Here is a 12547-nt window from a genome sequence, read left to right as displayed (position 1 = left end):
GACTTCGCCGGATGAACCTAAACACTTCGCTGATGTTTTGATGATACAGCTGCGGCAGACGGACCAGTGGAGATGTAAAGTGGCCGAACTGCGGTGGGGGGGGGGGTTTGGAAACTAATGCAAACACAAACGTAGAGAGAGAGGGATGACGGGTAAAAGTTTGACACCCCCCCCCCCCCCCCCACCCTCCACCCCCCATCCACCCTTCCTGCATCCCCCACCCACCCACCCCAATACATTTCAAGTGCAAGGCGAATTCCACCTTGATCCACATTAACTAAGCAGTAGCTCACGATGATAAAGCGAATAAAGTTATGTTTTCTGCAGCTGATCGCGTCTGCTGCATGATCTGTACCTGCAGGGGCGTTGAATCAAAAAATCAATCAATAAAAGATGAATTAGTGAATTATATTGAGGTATTGAAGCCTCGTGATCAGCTTATATACTTCAATATGCGGCTGTAACTGATGCAACCAGGTGCTGTCATCAGGTATTTCCTATGCAACACACCTGCAGAAGAGATTATATCTAATTAAAGATACAAAAAAAATAATTTCTTCTCTTTCCATCGGGTCTATCTGGGCTGGAAACGTTTCATCAGCGTGTTAACAAGCTAAATAACGCTGGACATCTTTTGGGTAAGACGGACAGCAGTTAGTATTATCACTTCCAAAGCGCGCATGGTGCATTTTTTTTTTTTTTTAAACATCTTCTCTTTAAACCTCAATATATTTTAATTGGAAGACAAAACGGGGCCCGTGAGTCAGTGCGCGCTGCACCGCCGCGCCTCTCCAAAACAGATAGGATACATTCCGTCTGGATTTCAAGCGCAAATAGTTTCAAATGATAACCCCAAAAAAAAAGCGCCGTGTGGCCGGGCGGCATGTCCCTACAGGTTGTCTCGCCGCTGCAAGGGAGCAGGAAAGAAAAAAAAAGAGAAATGTGATGCGCAGGGGGGGAAAAAGGACAGAAACTCCGTCCGATCTGCCGCTTTCAGAAACTACAAAGCAGAGCGGAGCGGAGCGGAGCCGGGCGCTCGCAAATCTCCGCCGTTAAAATGTGCTATAAAAGCATGATCACGACTCGGAGAAAAGTGTGTAATAGGCTTAATTACGCGCGTAAGGTTATGATTCTCAATGCAACTGAACGGAAATGGTAACGGGATTATTATTAGAGCTGAGGGAAGAGAAGGGAAGCACTTGTTATAAAGCGAGCCTCTCTATTTATAAACTTTAGTCCAAGTCGGTGAGAGCCCGGCGGCGGCTGGAGGCAGCAGCCGGTCGGTGGGTCGGTCGGTCGGTTCTGTGCGGGTTACGTTGCGGTGGGGAGAGGGGGGGGGGGGGAAGCAGTTCTAAGTAAATGTCTGCAAAAAGTAAATGCACTTACCGCAGAGTCGGCTTGTTGCACCGCGACGCACAGGCAGAGGAGCAGCAGAGCCGCGGCGAGCTGTCGCAGACTCTTCAAGTCTTTATTCATCTTGGGGAAATAAAACCGGATCCGCCTGCGTTAAACACTGACAAAACTCTACTGCTGCCTACTCGCGCGGGGACATGTCATAGCCCTGTTCCCCCCCCTGCGCACTTTGTTTTCAGTAAAATAGAGAGAATAAAGGTAGAGTTGTGTTGGCAGTATTGCGCTTTGCAGGGCTCCTAGTGGTCCTGGCTCTGGCACCGTGCGCCTCTGCAGTCCCCCTCTCTAACTTTTTCTCTCCTCGACTTGCAAACCTGCCCAGCCGGATCTACTTCCCACACCCAGGGCGCACTGATACCTCCCCCCTGCACCTCCAACAAGAGGGCCAATTAATCTAAAATAGAGCTGTGGGATGATTTACACCCCGATGTCCGGTGCCAAACAGTCTCTCAAGGTGTTTGATTTCAGTCCATGACGTGATTTTTGGATTCTATTTCAACTCACCTAACGCTACAAAAATGTTAGGACCGTGCAAAGGCGGAGTGATCTCATGCTTTCTCCGCCGTGCTGAGGCACTTCTCTACCCAATGCCTGAGGCTGCAAGAAAAAAGGGTTTGACATTAAACCTTTATTTGACATTTTCTATATGCCCGGACACGTTACATTCCTCTCAGATTATTAAAGGTCAAATACTCACATTTGACACTTGATAGAGAGATGCTGCTGGCAAAATGGGAGAAACTGAAATGAACTCTTTCTCTAGATCATCCTCTGACAAGCCTCTGGGTTGTTTATGTGCTCATTTCACTGGTACATTCTTTTGAAGAGATGATGTTAAAAAAAGGAGGTTAAACATCTGTCTATGAAGAATTCCATCACAATATGAGATATCCACCTATTGAAGAGTCGTGCCTACTGTTATTTAATAACTGCTGACATGAAGCTGAAAATCCATGAAATATTGAAGTTAAAGTTACTGGTTATTATATTGCTTTTTAAGGGTGAGATCACTTTCTGAAATACTGAGACATGAACTTCCAGAAGCAGGCTTTTACTGAAAAGGGATAGCCTATGTAGCATTTGGGAAAGACACCCTTCATATCTCTGACAAAAAAAACTTGAAAAAAACTTCAAAATACAGATTACATTGTATACTGTGGGCTACAGATTATATTGGAGTTACATGATCATAGATCTTTGGTCACAAGTTTCACTCCCAACATGCATTTATTTGTTTTAGCTCTTGTGTCATGTGGGCTTCATAACTTCTTTTGCAACATTCAAGATCATCAAAACAGTCATTTTGGAATTTCTGTCAGGTAAAATCATGTAGCCTACTACTACTATACCTGTGAAGTTTTGACAAAGTGTTGTAAAATGGGCAAAAACAAACAAGCAGTTATTCTATATAACTGTATAAACAACTTCCATGACATATAATAGCACTATAGCTTGTACGTCCACTTGATAGTTCAGTAACCACTCTGTACATCATCAAATTAAAGTTAAAGAGATAACTGATACTGGTGTCATGTAAATCATGTAGTTAAAAGTGGAATTGAATGGTTTCTCCTCTTAGTTCTAGTTGAAAGCCTATGGTTGCTTTCTGAACCAGTTGCAGACAAGCAAGAGTTTCAATAGTCAATATGTGATGAAATGTTATGAACAACTGCCGCTATGTCGGAAAAGGATAGAAATGAACTCATTTTAGACATATTTTTCAACCGGTAGAAACAAGACTTGAACAAAAAGTTGGTGAAAGTTGGTGGACCTTCATTATGTTGAAGAAAGTCTTGAGACATCCAAGTGTTAAGATGTGTCTGCTAGGCAGTAAGAGTATCATCACCATTTGCATCACTGAGTTTTACAGTCAAGGTATCAATGCAATGAAATTAGATTTTATGTCTACAGATGATATGGCAAAGTGGAAGCATATAGAGAACAAAATAGGGCCCAGGATGGAACCTTGAGGTACTCCACAGATAAAATGAGCTGAACAGGATAAAAAACCAAGGCAACAGGCAGCTGCCAATCTGAAAGATATTATATAATCCAGACAAGAGCATGACTGCAATTCTCACAAAATCTATTTCGAACATAAATTAAGATGTGATAAACTGTCAAAGGCACACTGAGGACAAGTGGAACTAAAATAGAACATTTCCGTTGCTAAAAGAGGACTATTTGCAACTTGAGTGACTCAGTGTCTGTACTCTGATTAGAACAGAGACCAGACTAGTTGTTCAAATTTTTCATTGAACATTTTTTTATAAACAACTTTGTCTCATACTTTAAACCAAAATGACCGTGACAACAAAGTCTATAGTGATACTCAATGCATTTTAGAATGACACTTTTGAATATCACAAACAACTTTAAACTATATGTAATATCCTTATGCTTCCCCTGTTACTGTATAATATCCATATGCTTCTCCTGTTTGTGTTCTATTCCTTGTAAAGCACTCTGTAACCACTCTTGTAAAATATATTATTATATAAATATAGGTTTATTTTCTTGATTACGAACCAAACGAATATCACGCCATAGGAGATGAAAATACACTAATGTTCGCAATAAACTCACTATTCAGTACCATAGACACACTATACGTCCCTACAGGAGTATGATAGGGCTATTATATTGATACCATAAACTCCCATAAAGTATGATGTAAGGTCACTATAAACTCATTATTGAGCACCACAGACTCGCTATAAGTATTTATAGCAATATTAAATTGATACCATAGGAGATACAAAATACCATAAAGCTCAATAAGGTCACAATAAAGTCATTATTGAGCACCACAGTCACACCATAAGTCCCTATTGGAATATTATAGTAGGCTATTGTGATTTTTCACTAGTTAGACTGGAACTATAGGTGGAAAATTGCTCGACGTGTCTTCTTGGGGGAACAAACTAGGCTTTTTTGAAGGGGGTTATATGTGTTATGTGTGTGGGTATAAACTGCTGTTAACTAAGTACCAAAGGTATGGAGGCATGAATGACAAGTGTTGGCCCCTCCTCCCCTGCTGCTGTAGTGCGCTGCAGAGTTGAAGCGCAACAGCCCGGAGAGCGCAGCAGCGAATTCACCACTGCAACTTTGGTGAGTTGGATAAGCTCTCATTTTGGTTCTTTTTTTTAAAAAGAAATAACAGGCAGCGGGTTGTGGTACCGGTTGAATTGTGGTGGTTAGAGGTGTTCGGAATAAAGGCGAGCTGTGTTTGGTGGTAGGACTACTTTATCTCTCTCTCTCTCCCTCTCTCTCTCTCTCTCTCTCCGGGTAGATGACAGGGTTTTCGGAGCCGTCGATGAGCGCGTTTGAAGTGCCTTGCTGGTGAAGACAAGGGAGTCGTGCAGCGAGTCTCGACCTGCGGTTCCCCCGTACCAGTCGAATCAAAAATGAAATTCTGGTGAGGATTTTTTATTTTTTTTTTCCCCTTTCAATGCTCCAAACTGCTTTTCGTGCACGACCTGAGCTTTATCCCGACTTTAACAAAGTTTGCTCTTCTTTTGCAAAGCTGTCCCGCATTGATCACGGCAGTTATTAGCGCAGCTCCGGCGCAGTTTATCAGGGGGGGGGGGGGGAGAGAAAAAACCCCCCACTAATGATTTTGTTTATTTCTTTGGCAGGATTTGTGTGATAGCAGTCGCCTTGGCGGTGAGATCTACACACGGAGTAAGTCCCATTTGTTTACTATTAGGCTCCTTAGGTGAAGTGACTCTCGACTCTTGTTTATAAATGCATTTAAATGTTGATATTGTCTCATCGATCAGACCGAACTTTTTTTTTTTTTTATTGTGCTTTTACTGTGATACTGTAACTGCGCGAATTGCCAAATTGGTCAACTTGTTGCACGTAAATGCAGCTCATATAACCCAGCAGCTGACTTGTACACACTGTGGCCAAGCGGGGAGCCCACTCACTCTGCGTAAAGCTACACTTTATTTCTGTTTATTCCGAATTTTCGACATTTTAGCAGCCGCTTATTGCATAAAAAAGCCTCGTTCATGTATTTGTCAGGCGACTCTCTACCTATACGGCCCGTAGCAGAGACACTGCAGACTGCACAGGTCTCGTACAAGCAAAGTTTATTCCCCAAGATCCCCCCCATGCATGCGTCACGTTGTGGGCTGAGTCCAGCCCGCCGCATCTTAATGCTTAGTCTCTCCCTGTTCTTCAGTCTTACAGTGTCATAACACGTAAAACAGGCCAATGCAGCGCTGTTTTGAGCAACTTTATTATAACATAATTAGTTTTTCTAGGAATCCCATATGTGTTTAATGTTACAGTGTCATATACAGGCTACTGAACGCTCTCTGAACCATATTTTCATGTTTTTATACTTCAATCTGCATGTTTTTATGCTTAATACTGAAGCCTGCATTATATGTAGCCCCAGGGAGCGAGAGAGACGTTCATATTTGAGTGGGCCCGCTCAGAGTCATTTGCAATTCAAACCCCGCCCCTCTGATGAATATTCATAAAGCGATTATTGGGGGCGACATGTGCTTCCCAGGCCACACCTATAAGAATTCCTCTGATGAGGCTCCTATACCTGCAAGCAGGGTTTTGCTGCTTCATAGTTTCACAGTTTTCCACCACAGGTTTCAGAGACTTTTTGATTTGCATGCAATTGATCCCCACTCATTCATCCATTTGTATTTATTATTCATCAATATATTTTTTTTATACTGTATGAAGATGTATAGCCGTTTGTTGGTGATGTAGATCTTTTTTTTTTTCTTTCTTTAACTGATTCTCTCACTTCTACCAAACTCCAAACTATTTTAGGTCTGTTTCAATGTCGCCTGGCTTTATTCTCATTCACAATCATAAAGTCCCACAGTGAGATACAACACTCCATTATGTTTTGATGAAAATGTTCACTTGACCAACAGTAGTGCTGAAACTCATGTTGTAGAACCCCGTTCTCTGCCTTAAAAGTACACACAGCTGCTCACACATTCCCATTTTTTGCACAGAAATTGGAAGTGGCAGCAAGAGTTATTTAGTTAGAGAGAATGTCCTGTTGCATAAAGGTCACAGGTTCGATCCCTGCAACAGCTTGAGGCAGTCCCGCCCATATAGGATTAGAATGAGAATGAGCAATGAGCGTGATTCCGTGGTGGCGCTGTTTGATGATGTCATTTAAGCAGATAGGGGGCAACATGGCTTCTTTGCCAGGACATTGGGCGTAAAAAACGGCTAAAATGCAGAGTATAGTTTGATTTTCTGGATATGGAGAATGTGGTCACACTGTCAAGTCAAAGGGATTTTAAGTAAGAATATTGGGTTGTAGTGATTATTTGGCCACCAATCTCCATACGATCTACAGTATATATATATATATGTACAGTCGCTGTTTCTGGGTGAAAACCTTGTATCTCCAAAATATCAGCTTTCCAGGAACGAAGAAACTATTTTTTCTTGTTTCAGCATGCATTTTTGGGTCTTGAAAACGCCTGTAGAACGTTCTCAACCCTTAGAAAACCATATAATCTTTCAACTGAAGTGAAAACATGAATATCACCAAAATCGGAGGTACAAGGTTTTCACTCGGAAGCGACAATATGCCATTTGCTGGATGCTTTGTTATTATCCAAAGTGTCTTACAATATTGTGAGTGCATTCAATTTGTAGCATGGGTGGGAATCAACCTTATTTCCTTGCCGTTAGTGCCTTGCTCTATACTCACTGAGCTCCACACAGGGAATCGAACCCCCCACCCTGTCAGTGTCGGTGCCTCGCTCCAGCCCACTGAGCAACGGGACACTCTTGTCAGGTCGTAGTTGCTGTCGGCTGTGACAGACGCTGACGGGAACATTAAAGCGCCGCGGAGGCAATAAGCTTCCTGCGTCTCAATGGAGCTCGGCCGATGAAGCCGCTTTGACTTTCAATTGACTCCTCCTCCCACTTCCCACCTCCCTATTGTGTGTGTGTGTGTGTGTGTGTGTGTGTGAGTGAGCGTGGGTCAGGATCTGGTGTGAGTGAGTGACAGATGAGTTCATTGGGTGGTCTAACTGCTGTAACCACGGTAACCGGGCTGTCGGTTGTCGTGGCGGTGCGGCAGCGGTCCAGCCCTTCTTTCTATGGGTGTGTGTGTGTGTGTGTGTGTGTGTGTGTGTGTGTGTGTGTGTCTGTGTGTGCAATCTAAATGTCATCAGAGTGACAATGAGGTGAAGTGTGAAGTTCGTCCTGTCCTCCGTCTCTCACTTTCGTCTTTCCCTGCTACTGTACGCTGATAACAGAGGGAAATCTAGTGTCAATCCAGTGTTATCAGGGCCAGCAGATAAGACTACACACACACACACACACACACACACACACACACACACACACACACACACACAAGGTAATCTCTCACTCTAAATAGTTTACTAGATGACAGCGATGGTAGCTTAGGGAGCTTTACTGAGGTACAATCTCTATGTGTAGTGTTTAAAAGTTTGTGATATATGACTTTTCCACTGCAAAGGAAATGTTTTTATAGATACTTTACATAGACACCACATGCAAAAATATCATACATCCTGATATGTGCTGTATAAAAGTCCTTATGAATAACATGCAAACATCTTAACTGAGTTTTAGCCTTTGTCAGACTATAATGCAAGAATGAGTGGCCTTTCAGGTGATGTAACGCCTCCTCTGGCGGCCATGTTGGAGGTCCTGTGAACAGCTGATTGTGTCTCTAAACCTACAGCTTGTCCGTCTCAACAGAATTGAACACAGCAACACCACAACAGTATTTTATTTTATATTTAAACATTATTTGAGCACAGCCAATTCTCCGCTGGATGGACCTCCAGTGGTTGCTAGGAGATTTGTGATGCAACTGCAAAGCCTCTGTAAGTAGGTTTTATCTCTGAATGGACACAGAGAGAGAGAGAGAGAGAGAGAGAGAGAGAGAGAGAGACAATCCTAAGGAGCAGCTCCAGTGTCTCTAATGGCTGACACAGCTGTTGGCACAGGGAAAACATCGCACACTGGTGAGGAGGAATGGAGAGGAGAGGGGAGGAGGAGGCCTGCATGACGGGAAGCAGAGGAAGAAAGCAAAAAAAGCTGGAGAGAGTTGATTCTGTGCTACCTGGACAGTCAACTGAAGTGAAGAGAAGGTTGATAGGAGAGAGACAGCAAGAGAGAGAGAGAGAGAAATGTGTAGACTGTCAAAGAGAAGAGTAAAGATAGCAAAAGAGTTGGGTGGAAAAGCATTCAGAAATAATTTGTTTTTGTCCCACTTTCAATGCAAGATAGGTGTGTTGCACATGACAGACAATCACAGTACTGTTTCACTTGGGTCTGGTGATAAATTAGAGAGTTTTCAAAGCAAAACTGAATGAGTTTAACAGTCCAGGCTCTCTTGTGTGGGTTTGGTTCATTGCAGAAAAGGAGATATTTGTGAATGAAGGTCAGATTGGTGCTGATGGTGTCCTGGGTATGTTGGGATGCCTCATCTCTAGAAGCGGATATTTAGTTTCTTGAAGCGGTTATTAGGGATGGGAATTGATACGATTTTATTGATACCAATGCCATTATCGATTCTGCTCATCGGTCCGATTCTTTATCGATTCCGTTATTGATTCCCGATCAATTTTCTGTGTGGAAAAAAAACTAGGCCTACACAGGTTTTCAGCGTCACACAGTGTAGAATGTCTGCCTAATAACATTTGAACATGTTCAAATAAATTGCAATGCTCCCTTTCTTAAAAGGACATAACTTGGAAAACAAATATAGAACTGACTGATAAAATAAACAATTCTTCTTTAGAAAAATAGGCATGTACGCCTGGTTAGATTTGCATAAATTACAATACTCCTTTTCAAAAGGGAATAAGCTTGAACCAAATATAAAACTGGCACATAAAATCAACAATGCAAGGCAATTGATAACCTCGGAGGCATACGATTCCGATGGATCGGACACTTTGGAACCGGTTCTCAACTGGAACCGGTTCTCGATTCCCATCCCTAGCGGTTATTTTGCAGAAAAGTCTTTAATGCATGGAGGAAAATCAGTGAGACAGTGCTGTTTAGAGGCAAATCCACTGTATGTGTAGCCTATATTTAAGCGAATTCTGGCTCTCGGCCCAATCAGAATCAAAACCGCTTTAATCTCCAAACGCAATCAATGTTAAGAGTCTTCGGCAACTTGCAGACCTTTCACCGCACAAACCGACACTCGGTGCAGCCAGGGACAGCCGTTCACACCTCTTCTCTTCTCTTCATCTGTCACATACCCCTACCTTCCTCCCCTCCTCTCCTCCTCTCCTCTCCTCCTCTCCTCCCCTCCCCTCCCTCCCTTGTTGAATTCCTCCGGTGCTTGGCAGGACTTGTCAGGCTGTCTCCCACTCCCTGCAGGTGCTATAGGCTGGAACATTCCAGAAGCGCTAAGTGAGGCGACTGATCACTGCTTGATTTGTGGTTCCTAGACCCCCCCGCCCCCCTCTCCACCCCTCCTTCCTTTCCCTTCTTCCCTCCCTCTCCCCCCTGTTCATTAACCACCCACCCTCCCTCCCTCCTTCCCTCCCTCACTCACTTTTTGCCCTCGCTGCTTCCACAAGTCAGGCAATTCATCACCAAGTTGATTTGTGGTTTGATTTGCGAGCTGTGGTCTTTTTCCTGCGCTCTGCCCCCACCTTCCCATCCTGCCCACAGCGCTGCAGCTCATCCCTTTCTTTCTTTCTTTCTTTCTTTCTTGCAGATTCTTGCAGATTGGAGCTTAGTTAGATTAGTTAAAGTCTACAAACATTTCTTGGAGGCAGAGTTTCTCTGGAACGCCATTAGTTGAGTCAAACCTTTTTGGGCGAAGCCAAAGAACCGCAGATTGGAGGACAAGTTAGCTAACTAAATAATGTGTGATTGATTAAGTTCAGTGAAAAAGACAGCTAATATTATGAAGCCTAGCGCTCTGCTGCTAACTGAAAAAAATCCAGTCTAGTCATACTAAGTTATCTAGGTTAGCTAGTTAGCTAGCTGACCTGCCAAGTTCAAACTAGCCATACTAGCCTATAGCTATCTAGGTAAGCTAGTTAGCTAGCTGCTGACCTTCCAACATCATGAATGAGTTCCTTCTTTGCTATTCAAGACAGTTAGCTAACTTGTGCTCCGAAAAACTGTGGATCTTTGGCTCTGCCCACTGAGGTTTAACTCCCAGAAATGTTTGTAACCCTAAAAGTCTGATCGTATCCTTTCTCTCTCTTGTCTGATTTGCCTTCTCTCATCATTTTATGTTACTCTTGGTGTCATCTTCCAATCTCTCTCTCTCTCTCTCTCTCTCTCTTTCTCTCTCTCTCTCTCTCTCATTTCCTCTGTCATCATTCTCCGAAAGAAAAACAGTCACAATTAACCGCCAGGCCACAAGATAATCATGATCCGTAGAAAGCTATCTGGCTTTATGAAAAATTATTTATGATTTTGCTCTCAGGTTAAACATATCTGAGGGGTTACGTGTGTGTGTGTGTGTGTTTAGAAAGCGTCAGCAGCATCAGTTGTGAGTTCTGTAGTTTACATTCTCCAAAGGATTTTGCCTGAAAACAAGTGTGAGCGCTGACGATTTGGGTCAGAGGGATAAGATTAGCCTAGTTTATGAAAATGTTCTGAAACTGTTTTGAAACATGATAGATAAAGAGCCGACTGGTAAATCCGGAGTATGCGTGTTTGCGTGTGTGTGTGTTCGTGTGTGTGTGTGTGTGTGTGTGTGTGTGTGTGTGTGTGTGTGTGTGTGTGTGTGTCGTTTGATCTGAGTAGGTCATGCTGCTCCGTCTCAGTTTGCGGTCCATGCCTTGGGTCTGGAGGAGTCGGCATGCAGATGGCTCTATCCATCTTTTCATCTCTTCACACCCCCCCCCCCCCTTCATATTCTCTCACTTTCTCACTTTCTCACTTTTCCTCTCACTCAGCTTCTCTTTCTCTCTCTCTCTCTCTCTCTCTCTCTCTCCTTGGATTCACATAACCCACATTTCAAAGCTGGAATAACTTCCCCTTTTTTCGCTCCGTCTCCCCTTTTTATTTACCTTTATTCATTTTTCTTCACATTTTCACCCTCTCTTTATCTTTTTCTCCCTCTCCAGTCTTCTCCCGTGACTCCCAGATCTCTCCCAAAGGAGTCTGAAATCGCTCTCTTTCCTTCCTCTCCCTATCTCTCTCTCTCTCTCCCTCTCGGAGGACAGGTAAAATACTCCATGACAGCGACTGCATTAGGAAACCTATAAACCATACATAGCAGCTTTAATGTACTGTTGAAAACCCCCCACAGTTCCCCTCCCACACCCACAGTTTAAGACCTTGCTACCTGTGTGTGTGTGTGTGTGTGTGTGCATGCATTTGCGCATGTTTCCCAGTTCCCATAAAATTGCAGGTTTGTGTGTGTGTGTGTGTTGCCTTTCTACCTGCAGGTGGGATGAAAGATATCTTGAGCCTGGTTTTCCACTGGGAAAAACCCTTTACAGGACTCTCTTTAAATAGACACACTGGCTTCACAGATATCTAATGCACCAGCCGTGTACATAACAAACCAAAATGTAATCCTTCCTGTGGAAATAGATATATATAATAGATATTTAGGCTAAAATGTCATTGAAAGGACTACTTTATAATATGGCAGTAATACATGAGACGGCGTTCTTTACTGCGAGACAGTGGTGACGCAACCGAAGTACCTGAACGCACCACAGAACGTGCACTGTCTGAAACGTTTTCTTCAAGGTGGAATACATATTTAACAATAGAAAAGAGTGGAATGTCACGAAGATAGATAACTAGCTTCCTGGAAACTACAAGAAACCACGTCTAGTCGTGGTTTTGGGGATTTTTTCGCCACAGTTGGAACGCGTCTTTGACCATTCAGATTGCTCGGCTGCAAGTACACGCTCTATAATACACAGCAGATGCCAGAAATAGTCATTTTCATGGATTTTTCCTCTTTATTTTTGATTAGTAAGATTCATATTCAGACACCTGTTGCTTCACCCTGAAGAGGGAAAAGGAAATCCCCGCAGTTCTAATGCAGGAGAGATTTAGTTTAGGGGTTTTCTTGCAATAGCTACTACTGTAACAGTGCTAGAGCAGAATAGGTGTAAGTTGGGAGGTCTAACTGCAGTGTATCAGTTCGTAATCATCCCTCCATCTT

General features: G+C 43.2%; 1 protein-coding gene and 1 long non-coding RNA gene across 2 annotated transcripts in view; one reads left to right on the top strand and one right to left on the bottom strand.

The window, feature by feature from the left end:
• col4a5 (collagen, type IV, alpha 5 (Alport syndrome)) overlaps positions 1–1660 on the bottom strand; it is a 64799-nt gene extending 63139 nt beyond the window's left edge. Inside the window, 1 exon segment of the mRNA XM_071522773.1 lies at positions 1387–1660. Coding sequence (XP_071378874.1) covers positions 1387–1476 — 90 coding nt within the window. The 5' untranslated portion in view covers positions 1477–1660.
• A 2818-nt stretch (positions 1661–4478) lies between these two features.
• On the top strand, positions 4479–5095 carry LOC139646966 (uncharacterized). The gene is made up of 3 exons (XR_011695500.1): positions 4479–4521; positions 4703–4828; positions 5049–5095. It is a non-coding gene; the product is annotated as an uncharacterized lncRNA (long non-coding RNA).
• Positions 5096–12547: the final 7452 nt, after the last annotated feature.

The sequence above is a fragment of the Centroberyx affinis genome, unplaced genomic scaffold (genome assembly GCF_046629955.1).
Source record: "Centroberyx affinis isolate AG114_WGS23_722 - 3 ecotype Tasmania unplaced genomic scaffold, CSIRO-AGI_Caff_v1 ptg001026l_1, whole genome shotgun sequence".
NCBI classification, from domain to species: domain Eukaryota; kingdom Metazoa; phylum Chordata; class Actinopteri; order Beryciformes; family Berycidae; genus Centroberyx; species Centroberyx affinis.
This window is presented reverse-complemented; position numbering and strand designations above follow the sequence as displayed.